General features: G+C 38.1%; 1 protein-coding gene across 1 annotated transcript; it reads left to right on the forward strand.

Moving 5' to 3' along the window:
- Positions 1–2,963: 2,963 nt before the first annotated feature.
- On the forward strand, positions 2,964–17,444 carry LOC113568953 (deleted in malignant brain tumors 1 protein-like; the record flags this gene model as incomplete). Its single annotated transcript, XM_035528178.1, is given in 23 exon segments — positions 2,964–3,057; positions 3,180–3,495; positions 4,363–4,661; positions 4,924–5,226; positions 5,928–6,028; positions 6,110–6,224; positions 6,703–7,005; positions 7,143–7,445; positions 7,675–7,986; positions 8,091–8,405; positions 8,575–8,907; positions 9,170–9,484; positions 9,904–10,265; positions 10,656–10,959; positions 11,802–11,855; positions 11,942–12,088; positions 12,207–12,305; positions 15,343–15,405; positions 15,671–15,727; positions 15,821–15,895; positions 16,212–16,274; positions 16,398–16,448; positions 16,835–17,444. Coding segments are annotated over 23 exon segments (4,401 nt in total), but the record flags the coding sequence as incomplete, so codon positions are not given.
- Positions 17,445–17,708: the final 264 nt, after the last annotated feature.

Here is a 17,708-nt window from a genome sequence, read left to right on the forward strand (position 1 = left end):
CTTGGTCTTAGGGTAAGAGGACTCAAATTTTAAGCTTCACATTTTCACATGATCATCAGCAAATATGACCAGAGCAAGTAAATTATGTTCATAACTGTCACTGTGGTATAGTATTTTGAAAGATGTAGCATTTCCACAGACAATTGCTTCCAAATTTACAGTTTTAACAGACTAAAACAATCTGCCTTCTCAAAGTATAACAGGTGGTTTCATTTCATGTAACTTAAGTGATAGTGTTCGTATTTGCTTGCTGGTGTGTGGTTATGTGTCCTCAACAAACATAGATGTCAGCTTCGTAAAATTATTATTATTATTATTAGTAGTAGTAGTAGTAGCAGTAGTAGTAGTAGTAGTAGTAGTAGTAATAGTAGTAGTAGTAATAGTAGTTGTAGTAGTGGTGTTGGTGGTGTTGGTAGTAGTAATATAGCTGCATAATTTTATTATGTATTTCATATATTTGTAGGTTTTATGTATTATCATTATTATTATATCTATGATGATATTACTCAATCTTCCACTTTATCAAAACACGTGGAATTTTACGTAACAGAACGCATGTAATTGATCCTTTCCATAACAGCTTGATTTTTTTCTGTTCATTCATTCATATTACTCCTGTTTTCATTTAATAATACACATGAGTATATGAACCTCTTTGTTTGGTTTAAACTTAGCTGACCTAAATTGAGTTGACTTTACGTTCTGACTTCTGAATAACTTTTATAAAAGTACAGTAGGGACAGAAATGTCTTAATTATATCGTTTGCTTCCATAAGTTTCAATACAGTTGGACTGAAAATATCATATTTGACTATTTATAGATTATATATTATTTAATGTCACACACAACATACAATATATTATATACACAAATTTAATATTTAGTATATTTGAAGTATAACTAATGCATTTTTACAACATGCAAAAATATCGACGTGGTCATTTTCAACAGTTCCAATGGAGGATGAAATTAAAAAAAATAAATCTAAATCAATCAATAAACAAAACCATGCATAAATGTGAATAAATGGGGACCATAAAAGCAATGTATTTATCGATTTATGGATTTCTTTCTTCACCACGTTAAACCAACATAGTAGAGAAAGCAGTGTGTTCGATTACTTTTGTCTTGTTTTGAATCACGTTGGCACATTAAATATTTCACACCAGAAGTTTTGCGGGGAGGCGAGAAAGACGTCACAGCTTGTCACAACGTTTGCTATTTAACGCCAGCTTTTATCCCCGATGTATGTATGCAGATTTCTATGCCGTGGCGATTCTAACGTCTATTGGGGCCCTAAGCAAAAATTCATAGAGGCCTCTCCAACCAGTGTTCATCGCCATTATCTTATAAATAATCTGACACCAACAAGAAATTGCAAAATGTTAACTTTTTATTTCAAAAGTTTTTATTTCAAAACAGTACTATTATTTTCAAAATATAAATATAAATAACAACATTTTAATGAAAGTCTATAGTCTTCATTATATTAAAACCACAACAGATATGGGAAATACAATAAAATACACAAACCTCACTGCACATATAGCACAATAATGTATAACAATACACCTCAGTAATTCAGAGTACAATTTTACAAGCTTCTTTCCATCTAAAGTTCATAAGTTAGCATTCATAGCTTGACATTTAGTTCAGTTAGACACAGATTTCATCAGTTAACTAGTGAAAAACTAATGTTCAAATGATCTAATTCCCCCCTCCAAATCACTCCATTACCTATGCTCTGTAAAACTACAGGTAAAACATTACCTACTCTAGAAATTGCAGAGACCGTCGTTTATTTCAGTATCAATGCCCAAGAACAAGTTGACAGGTTATGAAGTGTTACTACTAGCTTCTACGTTCTGACAGCCTGGTAGGCTAGCTACACTACTGAGTCAACTAGCTGTCAACTACTGACTCTGACTAATGTCATGGAAAACTGAGCTGGGCACACTAAGATGCTTTGCAAGCTAGGTTAGCTAATATTAAATGTCAAGGTAAACAAATGAAATGTAATTCTAGTGGATGTTATTCAAGTGTGTCTCTCCCTCATTTAAGGCTAGACTTGCAGGAATTAGTTATTAATAATTGTATTTAATTGGTATTATCTGCCCCACTCACTAGTAATGCTTTTTCTCCTCATCCTCTTTTTTCTTCTTTCTCTTTTCACTGCCAGCAGGATAACTCCTCTTAATTTTTGTTGACTGACTTGTGTTGGTGATAACTTGTTGTCATTATTAAACAAATCTTGAACAATACTTGCAACAGGAGGGAGTGGAGTCAGACAGGGCCACTTAGGGAACTGAGATCACAAACTGTCATTGCAAACTTTGCACATTGCCATTGACGTAGTATAAAGTTTGTCAGTTTACAGAATTTAATGATTTTTGCTACAATTTCTCAGCTGTTTTAAGCTGTTACAATATTATGGCACAAATCACAAATGGATTTGGTTTGTGGAGGTTTATAAACCCACTGGTATACCAGTCTGTTGTCTGTGGAATAGGATTACTATCATGCATGCTCTGCAGTGAGACCCCTCTCAAAGGGTTGGAACCAGCTGAGGGAGAGAGAGAAACAAAACAAAACAACCAAAAAAGAATAAATGAAAAAGAAAGTCATGAAGAAAAGGAATAAAAACATGGTTAAAATGAATCAAAAGTTAACATGGTTTTGTGAAATCTGTTTTAGCATTTCTTAGTCATTACATTAAGTTACATTTGTCTCTATTCCTTGTACTAATATTTTAGGAGTGAGGCTGGTCAGTGGTCCTCGCTGCTCTGGGAGGGTAGAGGTGCTTCGTGGGAAAACCTGGGCCACAGTGTGTGATGCTGACTTTGACCAGCAGGATGCAGAGGTTGTGTGTAGAGAGCTGGGCTGTGGGCCTCCTGTGGAGATGCTGGGAGCAGCTGCTTTTGGCAGAGGGGAGGGCCAGGTGTGGACAGAGGAGCTTCAGTGTAGAGGCAACGAATCCCAGATTCACCTCTGTCCAAAATCATATACTCTCAAACATGACTGCTCCCATGACAATGATGTCGGACTGGTGTGTGCTGGTAAGAAATGCATCATTCATATTTAATCTTGTATTTTTCTGACACTAATCATGTATGTTAGTGTACAACACTTTCACATTTAGAATAGATTGTCTTCACTCTATTCATTCTGTCTCCCACAGACAGTGTGAGACTGGTGGATGGTAGTACTCACTGTGCTGGGAGAGTAGAAGTTCTTCACAGAGGACAGTGGGGAACAGTGTGCGATGATGACTGGGATATGAGAGATGCTGCAGTGGTGTGTAGAGAGCTGGGCTGTGGGGACGCTGTAGATGTACTGGTTAATTCTCACTTTGGACAAGGATCAGGATTAATCTGGATGGATGATGTGGACTGTAGTGGATCAGAGTCTACACTGAAGAACTGTAGATCAGCAGGTTGGGGTAAACATAACTGTAATCAAACTAAAAATGCTGGAGTTATCTGCTCAGGTAAACTGCACTACATCTGCATATGACATCTATACTGATTGTAATTCACAACCTAATATAGTATTAGTCACTATGGCTCTACTTTAAAATGTCTTTGGCAAATTTGGGTGTTTTTATATGTATTAAATTTCTTAAACTTTTCTGACTATTTGTGTTTGTCATGTCTTATATGTTGGCAGTATTTTGTACATAAAGGTTTTTACTGATATTTTATGACATTAAAGAAAACCACATGAACCAAGCATTAATTAGAGCATTACCTTAATATTAATCTATTTAAACATTACTTGGTCATCACAATAAGTTATATGTGTCTCTATTTCCCATACTAATGTTTTAGGAGTTAGGCTGGTTGGTGGTCTTCGCTGCACTGGTAGAGTGGAGGTGCTTCATGGGAAGACGTGGACCACAGTGTGTGATGCTGACTTTGACCAGCAGGATGCAGAGGTTGTGTGTAGAGAGCTGGGCTGTGGGCTTCCTGTGGAGGTGCTGGGAGCAGCTGCTTTTGGCAGAGGGGAGGGCCAGGTGTGGACAAAGGAGCTTCAGTGTAGAGGCAACGAATCCCAGATTCACCTCTGTCCAAAATCATATACTCTCAAACATGACTGCTCCCATGACAATGATGTGGGACTGGTGTGTGCTGGTAAGAAATGCATCATTCATATTTAATCTTGTATTTTTCTGACACTAATCACTAATCAGTATGTTATTTATAATTTAAACCCATTCTGTTATAGAATTTTATCTATATATGAATTATATATCATTTTAGCATTTTCTCTTTGTAATGGTGATGCTGAAGCTTTTTCTACTGATTTGTTTCCATACCTCTCTGCCTCTTTCTTTCTTCCTAATTTTCATTTTGCACAGACAGTGTAAGGCTGGTGGACGGTGGTGGACACTGTTCTGGGAGAGTGGAGGTTCTTCATAGAGGACAGTGGGGAACAGTGTGTGATGATGACTGGGATATGAGAGATGCTGCAGTGGTGTGTAGAGAGCTGGGCTGTGGGGAGGCTGTACTGGGTAATTCTCACTTTGGACCAGGATCAGGACCAATCTGAATGGATGATGTGGACTGTAGTGGATCAGAGTCTACACTGAAGACCTGTACATCAGCAGGTTGGGGTAAACATGACTGTAATCAAACCAAAAATGCTGGAGTCATCTGCTCAGGTAAGATGCTCTAAATCTCAATATAAAACTCAAATAATACAGTTTACTACTGAACATTTATTAATTTCTTTGCCTTTGTCATTTATGAATCTAAAAATATAATGCATATTACTGTATTCTTCCCACCTCCAACTCAAAATTTTCCATGACGTTTAAGGGTTGAGACTTTAATGGTCCAGCAAATACACTCAGATTTCAACATGTGAATAATAATTATTAGGAATCACAAAATTTTCTATGTTCTTTCAAGTTAATAATTTAGGGGTCAGATTGGTTGGTGGTCCTCGTTGCTCTGGGAGAGTAGAGGTGCTTCATGGGAAGACCTGGGCCACAGTGTGTGATGCTGACTTTGACCAGCAGGATGCAGAGGTTGTGTGTAGAGAGCTGGGCTGTGGGGCTCCTGTGGAGGTGCTGGGAACAGCTGCTTTTGGCAGAGGTGAGGGCCAGGTGTGGACAAAGGAGCTTCAGTGTAGAGGCAACGAATCCCAGATTCACCTCTGTCCAAAATCATATACTCTCAAACATGACTGCTCCCATGACAATGATGTCGGACTGGTGTGTGCTGGTAAGAAATGCATCATTCATATTTAATCTTGTATTTTTCTGACACTAATCATGTATGTTATTTATAATTTAAACCCATTTTGTTATAGAATTTTATCTATATATGAATTATATATCATTTTAGCATTTTCTTTTTGTAATGGTGATGCTGAAGCTGGAGAAGTATTATGATTAATTTACAAATTTTTTGCTGTGGAAATAGTTAAAGAACACAGAGCAACAATACATGTAGTCTTAACAAGTAGAGAGGCAGAAAACCAGGGAATTATTCGATATCAGGCAGCAGTGCCAAAATACAAATGGCTAAGATAACAAACCATTAAAAAAGGAGGGTCAGAAACAAAAAGAGCCAAATGCATCAGATAAACAGCTCAGAAATGCAGACAGAGAAAAGTGGCAAGACTTCAGAATAAAACAAGCGAGTTTAAATAATACAGTTAAGGAGTCCCAAACAGTTAATTGGTCTGCTGTGTTACGAACCATGAGAACCAGCCAGTATTGCGGAGCAGGTGAGCACTGGTGGTGGATGTGGCAAGTGTCTGAGGCCTCCATCTGGTGGCCTGTGTCTAACAATAATGACAATCATGACAATTACGTTTATGTGTCGTCCCCCCCCCAACTTAATCACTCTCTCTCTCTCTCTCTCTCTCTCTCTCTCTCTCTCTCTCTCTCTCTCTCTCTCTCTCTCTCCATGACATATAGACATGGTGAGGCTGGTGGATGGTAGCAGTCGCTGTGCTGGGAGAGTGGAGGTTCTTCATAGAGGACAGTGGGGAACAGTGTGTGATGATGACTGGGATATGAGAGATGCTGCAGTGGTGTGTAGAGAGCTGGGCTGTGGGGAGGCTGTAGATGCAGTGGGTAATGCTCACTTTGGACCAGGATCAGGACCAATCTGGATGAATAAAGTGGCCTGTAGTGGATCAGAGTCTACACTGAAGAACTGTGGTTCAAGTGGAAGGGTTAGTGACTGTCAACATGCAGGAGTTATCTGCTCAGGTAAATTATACTAATCTTTAGAATGGATATATTTACCTCGACTGGCATTTCTTCATATTTGCCAACCTTCAGACTTTATTATACCAGTTATGACATTACAAATTTTGTGCATCTCAGTTGTATATTTGTTTAATAAAAGGAAAGCATGGCATCATTATCATTAGAAGCCTCTATGGACATGAACCTATGAATGTGACATGCATGATAGATCAGTTTTTAACAATTCTTGTGCAGTTCCTTTTTCAGATAGAACAGCTGTGCTTTCTTTCTTCAACATTTGTAAAGAAAATTAAATTATCCTTTGTCACTTATTAGACCGCCAACAAAATCTATTTTCTAATAATATATTTCCTTTTTTGCTGTAATTAATGAAGAACCATGCATTAACTAGTGCAATATTATAAAATCAATAATGTAAGTAGTTTCTCTGTCACTAGAATGTGTTCCATGGTCTCTATTCCCCATACTAATATTTTAGGAGTGAGGCTGGTTGGTGGTCCTCACTGTGCTGGGAGAGTCGAGGTGATTCATGGGAAGACCTGGACAACAGTGTGTGATGCTGACTTTGACCAGCAGGATGCAGAGGTTGTGTGTAGAGAGCTGGGCTGTGGGCCTCCTGTGGAGGTGCTAGGAGCAGCTGCTTTTGGCAGAGGGGAGGGCCAGTTGTGGACAGAGGAACTTCAGTGTAGAGGCAACGAATCGGATATTTACGCCTGTCCAACATCTTCTACAGTCAAACATGACTGTTCTCATGACAGTGATGTGGGACTGGTGTGTGCTGGTAAGAGTTGTGTTTTTTAAAACTGATTTCACATTTTACATAAAACATTTTCTGTGTTAAAAATAAATTGTACATGATGATCTGTCTCTGTCGGGACCTCTTTGTCATTATCTATTTTCATTCTTGGTCATACACAGACAGTGTGAGGCTGGTGGATGGTGGTACTCGCTGTGCTGGGCGAGTGGAGGTTCTTCACAGAGGACAGTGGGGAACAGTGTGTGTTGAGGGTTCAAGTGTAATAGCTGCAGTAGTGGTTTGTAGACAGCTGGGCTGTGGAGGGATACTGAGTGCTACTGTAAGTGACACAGCAGGATCTGGACCAATTTGGATGAGTCAACTCACCTGCAGTGGCTCAGAGTCTACACTGAAAAACTGTGGATCATTGGGCTGGGGTAAACATAGATGTAGTCATTTGGACGATGCTGAATTAATCTGCTCAGGTACATTTCAATAATGCTTAATGGTAATCAATAGTCTGTTAAGAGCACAAGATACAAAATATACTGTCAGTGTTTATCATTTTACTTTTTATATCATTAATTTTATGATTTGTTAACTTGAGTGCTCTTCTAGATGTATCTGATTTAGTCTTAATTCTAGACTCACTACCGACAGAATATAGATCAGACAATAATAACCATGGTATTAATGATGTTACTTCACACATAGGTCACAAAATGCCCAGACTTAAAGATGGTCCTCACTTGTGCTCTGGGAGAGTAGAGGTGCTTCATGGGAAGACCTGGTCCACAGTGTGTGATGCTGACTTTGACCAGCAGGATGCAGAGGTTGTGTGTAGAGAGCTGGGCTGTGGGCTTCCTGTTGAGGTGCTGGGAGCAGCTGCTTTTGGCAGAGGGGAGGGCCAGTTGTGGACAGAGGAGCTTCAGTGTAGAGGCAACGAATCTGATATTTACTCATGTCCAACATCTTTAGTCAAAAAGAACTGCTCCCATTACCGTGATGTGGGACTAATATGCTCAGGTTAAATATTATCTTTATCTTTGAACTATTGTAACTATGAGATACTATGACAACAATTGTGCTTGTTCTGTTTACATACCTGTAATCAGTTTTGTGTTTTACAGGTTACACAGCTGCACGTCTTGTGAACGGCTGGGACTCCTGTTCTGGTCGAGTGGAGCTCCTGTACCTCAGTGACTGGGGCTCAGTTTGTGGTGATAGCTGGGATATGAGAGCTGCCAGTGTCCTCTGTGGGCAGCTGAAGTGTGGGAGTGCTGTGGCTGTGTTGGGGGTGGACTGGTTTGGGGAGGGAAGTGATCACATCCGGGCTGATGTGTTTGACTGTCATGGGAATGAGACACACCTGTCAGAATGTCCCATCTCATCATGGAGTCGAGCAGCATGCTCTCATAAACAAGATGTTGGAGTCATCTGCAGCAGTGAGCATTTTTATACCACATTACTTAAAAATAAATTTTATGGGAAAATGCCCTCCTCTGGCAATCTGCGAAAGTAAACATTAGATTATATCTACTGCATTCTCAGAAAAAAATATACACATAAGTATATAGCTATATACCCATATTTTTATGCATCTTTCTGTTTCAGTTTCCTCTCAGGCCTTTCATGAGGGCCGAGTGCAGTTGTCTGGAGGGAGTGAGTGTGAGGGGCAGGTGGAGGTTTACTTTAGCCTGGGCTGGAGGAGAGTTCTCCTTGACTCCTGGAGTGTATCTGAAGCCTCTGTGGTGTGCAGACAGCTGGGCTGTGGCTCTGTGCTGAACTTCTCCAGCTCCTCTCCATCCAGTCCTGAACAACACAGCCACATCTGTGTGATAGGTTTCAATTGTTCTGGGAGTGAAGGTCATCTGGGGAACTGCAGCAGTGCAAATCTCCTCAACCTCTCCTGCAGCTCTAGGGAACAGCTGTCAATCACCTGCTCTGGTATGTGTTGTATTTAACATTCTTAAACAATCTCCTCTAAAATTACCATTTTTGTGTGATGATTTATGATTTATGAACCTGGAGTTTGTTAAAGGTACATTTCCATGTATTAACAAAATAACAGAGTTGACTATCTTGGACATCTAAGGTGTAACTGCATATCTACACACAGTGTGTGTGTGTGTGTGTGTGTGTGTGTGTGTGTGTGTGTGTGTGTGTGTGTGTGTGTGTGTGTGTGTGTGTGTGTGTGTGTTTAACTCAGCCCACAGCTCTATCAGACTGGTTGGTTCTGGTGGAGATTGTGCAGGAAGGCTGGAGGTTTTCCTCAACGGCTCATGGGGGACAGTGTGTGATGACTCATGGGATATTGAGGATGCCCAGGTGGTGTGCAGGCAGCTTCAGTGTGGAGTGGCCCTCAGTGCCCACGTACCAGCCTGGTTTGGTCCAGGAACCGGACCCATATGGCTGAATGAGGTGCAGTGTGAGGGGAGGGAGACGTCCCTGTGGAACTGCAGGTATCAGTCTGGGGGAAAGCATGACTGCAGACACAAGGAGGACGTAGGGGTCGTGTGCTCAGGTGAAGTGTGCTCACTGCAGCTGTTTGTCATTTTGTTAATTAAACTGTTTAGTGATCACTAAGAATGTAAGTAAGACACATAAGTAGACAGAATTTTCAAACCTGGATCAAGAATTGCCAAATGTTCAGTTCAAAGACAAAAGTCAAATCTAAAGGTTTATGAAATTTAAGCACACAAGAATGATAAATGGTCATTCTGAAAGAAGATAGCACAAAACTGTATGCAGTGTAGTAACACTCATTTTATTTTGGTTTTAGCTATTTACATTTTATTATATTAGCAAATCTGAGTTTCATATGGGTGTAAGCAACATACAAACCAGTAATTAACAGTTATTAACAGACAATGATAGCAACTGTGTATATATGGTAGGCGAAAAGTAAGCTCTCACTTTGCCTACACATCTTTTTCTCAGCAGATTTTAAAGAAATCAGACTCACTAAGGGGTGTGAAGGGAATCTGGAAGTGTTCTACAATGGAACCTGGGGAAATGTGTGTGTGAATGGGATGAATGAGGAAACAGTAAATTTGATCTGTCAAGAGCTGAACTGTGGAAGAACAGGTAGTGAGTCCACATCCAGAGCAAAATTGGAATCATCTCCTAACTGGCTGGATCAGGTGAAATGTAGGAAACATGACTCCACTCTATGGCACTGCCCATCTGACCCCTGGGGGCACAATAAGTGTGATAATGGCAAGGAGGTGGCTCACATTACCTGTTCAGGTAGGCAGATTCTCCCTGCATGTAAAGATTCTTGCAGATATCAAGTAGCTGAGAAGTTAATAATTAAATGCTCATGAGTGTTAAATCTGCAATCATAAATTATCTTACCATACTCACAGAAGAGCAGAAACATTTACAAAAACATGTGAAATGCTCATAATTTCCCCATCAAAGACAGTGCTCAGGTAAGGATGCGTTAATTAATGAGAGCATTAATCAATGTTCTTCCAATATCCTAATCTAGTCATTGTAAATTTTAATTGTAAATTTTGTAAATTTAAATTTTAATTTAATTGTAAATTTTAACTCAACATCAATACTTCACGCAGTCAAAGCTGTCACGAAATGTGGTATCTGCTGAACCAAGACAGTTATGTTACTACCCTAACTGTCCTGTGCAGTATTTTCTCCTCATGTCATATGTCTGTGGTGTAGTTCACCTGCCTCTCAGGCTGAGTGGACCAGAGGGAAGCTGCTCTGGAAGGCTGGAGGTTTATCATAATGCTGTGTGGGGCTCCATCTGTGATGATCAGTGGGACATCAGGGATGCTGAGGTGGTCTGCAGGCAGCTGGGCTGTGGGAAGGCACTGAGTGCTAATGGGAGTGCTACCTTTGGTGCTGGTGAAGGGGTGATCTGGTTGAACAGAGTGGAGTGTAGAGGGGATGAGATTCACCTGTGGGACTGCAGTTATTCACTGAAGAACCACACTGATTGCTCCCACAAAGAGGATGCTGGCGTCACTTGTGCAGGTCAGAGGATACCTCAGACAGGGTTTTGGATTCAATAAATAACTACCTTGACAAATTCAGTAGTTGAAAAATAGAAATTGTGCTTGCAATGTTTTGATGTTTTTTTAGTTTGTAGTCTAATTACACCTTGTTATGCATCTCTGGGTGTTGAACCTGGTGATGAGGGATACACCTGTGCAGCACATCATCAATTATTAATGTTGCTGTAAGCAAGGACTCTCATTGGGTGGACGTTTTGTCACTGAGTCCTCTGTCCTCACATCTCATCCTTGCATCTCTTTGTCACATCCCCAGAGGGAGGAGTTAAGTCATGAGGAAGAGGTGCAAAGAAGTGAGATAACAGTTAAAGAAATGAGAAGAACCTATTAATTAAGTTCTTCCCTCCTAACTAATGTATAGCCCTGAAAATACACGTCCTTATACATTGAGGTAACATTAGTATACAGTCAAATCTGATCAAAAAATGAGCAAATATAAATGTCATCCACAGCTTCATTATTCATGAATAGCTTTTTGGCTTACCAGAACTGCCAACCTTAAAATTAAATATTGACATTTGGTCCATGACAATGTACATCAGTGACAATGATACATTTTTTTAATAACCTGAGAAATGCTGGATTTTGCAGGTAAATCATTATCATCATTATGTGTGTCAACATCAATAACAACAACAATAATAATAATAATATCAAAAATGTCTAGAAAGAAATGTAATTTAAATGATATAACAGACATATACTTGCTAGGGTCAATTAGAAAATAGAGCTAATTATGGCTTTGATTTTGTATGTGTGTGTGAGTTCTGTGTCCACCTAACTGATTTAGTTCTCTATTTCTAGACATCTCCCTGACTCCTGTTATTACAAGCAAAGTAACCACCAACTCCATCTCAGGTCCTCTTTTCATTCCTCTCCCTCATTTTTCTAAAATGTTCAAATGAAAAATACTGTTTATACAGTTTCTCTTTTGCAATTTCCAGTTGGTAAATCTGAGATGATAACAACCAGTCGACCTCTACCTCAACCAGCTACCTCTCCAGTGGTCCTGCTGGTACTGGGAGTGCTGCTCTTCCTGGCCTTAGTGCTTCTCTCTGGGCTGGTTTACCAGAACAGAGTACTCAGGAAAGGTAGGGCACATTCACATATAATCCACAGTTTCAGACATCTTATATCATAGACATCTTATAATCCTTCAGTCTGTCATTAATTTGCTGGAGCCATGTTTCCTCCTGTCTTCACACCCAGTACTCTCTAAGAGAAGGCATAAGACTTTACCTGAAGTAATCTATGAGGAGATTGACCACAGAATCACTAATGAAAGAACTCCCATCTCAGCTCAAAAGGGTGAGTAATATGGAAGGGTCATATTGCAGGCATTCCTAGTGTGTATGACAGAGATTTAAAAAAAAATAAAAAATACAGAGTGAGAGAAAAATGAGAGGGCTTGTGTGTTATATTTGTTATTTTGAAGCTGTGTGACTGTATCAAACTCTTTTCATACCTTATGACATTTCACATCTTGCTGCTCACTACATTAAGAGATCTGAACAGTATCATGATAAATGTCTGCCTTATTACTATAAGGCAAGGCAAGTTTTAATATGTAGTACCTTTCATGCACAATAGGAATTCAAAGTACTTTGCTCAAATTTATAGAAACATTGAGTGGGGAAAAAAAGTTTTAAATAATAAAGGCTGAGATCTGTCACCTCAGAAAGGGCTTTTCAAAAAAATAGAAGTAGAGTTAAAGTAGAGTCAAATTAGAAGATAAAAGATAAAGGCACAAGAAAACAAGAACATTGTCAATTTAGACTTAAAAACAATGATATTTGGGGTATATCTAACATCAAGAAGGTTGTGATTGCTTTTAGCATCATAATGTCTAAAAGTTGCCTCACCATATTTGGTTCTGATTCTAGGCAGTATTAGCTGACTAGCCTGACTGGCCTATTGGGTTTGTACTCTTCCAGTAGATCAGAGATGTATTTTGGTTCTAGGCCATTCAGTGATTTATATACAATTGTTTGTATATAATTATATATAGAAGTACCAAAAATGAAGAACTTTGAAATTAATTGGTAGTGGATGTAAGAATGTGAAAACTGGAATCAATGTGCTCAACTTTATTTGTTTTGGTAAGATTTCTGGCAGCTGCCTTTTAAATAATCTGTAATGGTTTAATTGTAAACTTGGCCCATATAAAGACTAGTGCAGTAATCTTGTCTGTAGGACAAGACATACTTCATTGGTGTGTTGGACTCTAGCCTACTGTACTGTACTAGGATATTCTATGACAAAGCACTTTTGCAAGTCGCTCTGGATAAGAGCGTCTGCTAAATGCCATAAATGTAAATGTAAATGTATGAGAAAAAGGCATGTATTAGTTTCTCTATGCCCTGCTTAGACATGAAGTCTTTACCCTTTGATATATTCTTTAGATAGTTAACAGTTGTTCTTTGTTAATGATTTGATGTAACCTGAAGTTCTGATCAGAATCAACATTCTGATTTCTGACTTTGTCTTTAGTCTTCAGGGCTCTAGTGTCAAGACGAGAACTGAGCTCAAGTCAGTCATTGCTGTTAATGGCCAAATGTAATCTCCTGTCTTTTCCTTGTTTAATTTGGTGCCTTTCCAGTTTTTTTATCTCTAGGCAATTTTTTACATGCTGAATATGTAAATGTGATGTAAAGTAATATATTTAAAGAATTATATAGTTGAGCGGGCAAGTGGTAATTGTGGGCATACTGCTAAGAAGTATCTGATTAGGCAAAGTTGGAGTGTGTAATTCTTCTAATTCTCCACTTAGTAGAAGTGTATGCTTACACCTTTTGGCTTTTGTCTCAAGTGTATGCTTGAGTGTGTTAGTATGTGTGAGGGAGAGAGACAGAGAGTGAAATAAAGAACAAGAAGGGGAAAGAGAGATAAGGTGAGTGTGTGCATGATTGTTTGAGTTGGTTTGAGTGTGTGAGAGAAGCAGAGATACATAGAAAGAGCAATAGGAAGAGGTAAGGGGTTAAATCTTTGTGTGACTGCGTGTGGCTCCGACAGACAGAAAGACTAAGAGGATAAAGGTTACACAGAGTGTGTGCACATGTTTGTGTGTTTTTATTTGCATGTGTGGTGCAGGGGTACTTCAAGACTCTTGTCTAAACTGAGACACACACAGAATGAAGGAGGGTATAGCTCAGCGCCTTTGTTTGGCAGTCAGGAGGGGCAGAACTGTGCATATGCTTTTCTGTTGCTCCTTTCCCTGCTCTGTTTTACTCTCTCTCTTACTACTTCTACCTGTTCTGCATCTGCTTTCATGCTTTCTCTCTCTTCTTCTTCTCTTCTCACTCTTGTTCCCTGCTCTCTCACTTCTGTCATGTGAAAAGTAATTTACATTTAATACATGTTACATTTAAGAACTTACATTTCACTTTAATACTATTTTCACATGTTCTCATCAAATAATCTTATGAAATGTTTCCTTTGAGAGATAAAACTACATGTGAATTGTGATTTTGTTTTTGCATCACCAGTTCATGCTAACTAAATAACACGAATGTGCAAAATGAATAGTTTACTGGTTATATTTCTCATTTTATAAGTTTTTATACATTGTTAATATATTTTGTACATACATAGAATATATATATATATATATATATATATATATATATATATATATATATATATATATATATTTATCTTTGCATATATATATTTCACATATAGAGAATATGTATATTTCTCTAAGCACCCCTGTTTTCTTTTCCTCAGTTTGGACAGAGCACTCTCCACCATTTCACTGCGAGTTATACTGTGTATGACTGTGTATGTGACGAAAAAACCGAACTTGAACTTGAACTTGTGTTATCTAGTTAGCAGTGCCCCCTTGTTAACTTAACCAGTGCCTTCATTTTAATGGTTCAATATGTGTTTTTTGGTAAGTGAAATGGTTATAAGTGAGTAGATTTTAAATTATCATTGTCTTCTGACTTGCTTTTAAATACTGGCATCACTATTATTATTAGCTGCTCAAACGTTTGGAAAGATACTGGGTCATTATGGGACCTGTAGTCTCTGTAGTGAACTTATATGGTATAGTTCTACTCAACAGGTTAAAATGTAAAGCATTATGGATTTTGTACTGAATTTTAGCTCAGTGACTTTTACCAGTGATTATAGTGGGGCATGGAAACATTTCAGTGGGGCATATGCTCCATTAAATTGGGTCTAGTGACACCCCTGGATTTTTGTATTTGTATTGTATGGAGACATGGCAGTCAACTGGACAAATATTCTGTTTTTCTCACAGCTCATTATTATCCCTGAAGGAAGATGCTCATGATTTTCTGTTTCAAGCATGTTTCATGATTGCTCTGTTCTCTTCTGACAGAATATATTGACTCAGAGGCTCAGCATTCTGGTTATGAAGATGTTGGTAAAGAGCTTCTCTCAGGTAAGGGTGGGATTACATGTCACAGAGAAATATTAGAAATTATAGAAATCATAGCATTCTTTAATAATCTTATACTTCCAATCAATTCTGTTTTGTCGTACTTTTTAAAAACTCCTTAATCAGTGTGCTGTGGGTGCCAGATGTGGTACCTTGTGGATGTGTTACCTTGTAGAGTTTTGGTGACTGTTCTCATAGACAATTCTCTTTGGATGCAACATGTATCTTAATATAATTTACAAGAAATTCACTTTTCTTTCGGTTACAGCAAAATCTGTCAGTGAAGAAAAGACTGAGTATTATGATGATGCTGTCACCAGTAGTGGTCTGTCAATTAAATTTGTTTAATTCCTCACTTCATTGAAATGAAAGAGATGATGACTGAAATTACTCCATCAGCTCATTTTATTTGATTTAGGTGATCTAGGGACAGAAAATACACAGGATAATTACAATGACATCACACATGGACAGACACCTGATACTGTAGCAAGTATGCTTGAATAAAACCCCCTTGCTTTTGGAAAATGTAGGCTCTACTAATCATTTCATTACTCACACTACTGCCCAAATAGGTAACTGTAATTTGCTGTCAATTTGCAACAGTGATACAACTTCAACCTTGTGCAGCTTTGTCTTGTAACATTGACAGTGATACATATATAACATTGTCTTGTAACATTGACAGTGATACATATATATAAGCTATTTTTGTTCATTTTTACATCAATTTGCACTCTCAGTTTTAAACACATTAATAACACTCAACAACACTGATGTCTGATGGTATTTATCTTACATTTTGATAGAGGATGTGGTAGAGATCTATGATGATGCTGTTACTGTTGGACCAAACTCACATCTTACAACAGGTTGGTTTCTTTTAAAATGATAAAGGAATTCTAAGCACAAGAATTATCACATTAATAATGTCAGACTTGTTGCTCATTGGCATTAAAACTTGTTTACATGTGTTGGCGTGGCTCTCACTGCAGAGTACTATGATGATGTCATCTCCCCTGGACAAGATTCTTTAAGTGGTACAGGTGAGAATACAGTGGTGGTTTAGGTGGAGCCCATTATAACAGGTTTCTATTTCTCTTTACTTGCACATTCCAGCTGCACTGCTTATTAATAATAAAAGAGAGACTGGCCTTTCTGTATCATCTGACACATGATGTATTGTAGTGTAATGATAATGTGTGCTGTGAGAATACTGACCAATCTAAAACATTATAGACATGTGATCTGTGTGCTTTGAGGAATCACCAAATCTAAAAAGCATCAATAATTTATGTTTAAAAAAAAATTTAACTGTATTATATCATCTGTTCATTTTGTTACATTGCAAGGCATCCTGTATTTGGAACATACATAAATATCAATTTGCAAAACTAAATTGGTATATTTATTCTTGTTCTTTTACTTGCAGACTATGATAACCTGTAAGACACAGAGGAAAGGCTTCAGTCGAAGAAAACCTCATGAATGAGAATGCTTTTGCTCAGGAAATGACATTTGACCTCTTCAAACTCAAACAGTGTTTAGATCATAAATGGTTCAATGTCTTGCTTCACCCTTTTGCCAGAACACATTTTTGAAAATCATTTTAAACATAGAAGCATCATAGAAATACAATATTAACCCATTTATATACATATATTACATGCATGATGTTGAATTCGGTAGCTTAAAATGGCTGATATGTTATTTGTTGCAAGGGCTCATTTATCAGTATTCAGTGCATGTGCTCCCTGGGAAGCAAACCCATGACCATGGTGATATTAGCACCATGTTCATAAGATTATTATGCTTTTATACAGTTTTATACACAGTTAGCCAGCATTTAGATTCTGTTTTGTTCTGGTTTTGTTTTGTATAAAGATGCACACCTCTGTATAGGCCTACAACAAAGTCATCAGTGTTAAAGGATTGATTCACTACTGAATCCTATAAATATGCACAATAGATACCTTGACCTGCCTTGACAACCGCCTTGTGAATGAAAACGTTGTAATGAATAAAGGATTATTACACAGTTACGAATGACTTTCATTTCTGTGCATTTTGTCCTCTGCTAATAAAGAACTCACATATTGTACAAGCTAAAAGTAGAACCTTTATGATTAAAACAACTAATGTTCCATTTAATGTCTGTTTTATTACTGGCCTTCCCATAAAGACAGCCAACTAATGACTGTTTCACATCCTTAAACTAGATGTCACTTTGTAACAGAATTATTAATTAATAATGTTGTACTTTCACAGTCAATGCTGTATTGTCATAAACATACAACTTTTTAAAT

The sequence above is a fragment of the Electrophorus electricus genome, chromosome 7 (genome assembly GCF_013358815.1).
Source record: "Electrophorus electricus isolate fEleEle1 chromosome 7, fEleEle1.pri, whole genome shotgun sequence".
Lineage (NCBI taxonomy): Eukaryota > Metazoa > Chordata > Actinopteri > Gymnotiformes > Gymnotidae > Electrophorus > Electrophorus electricus.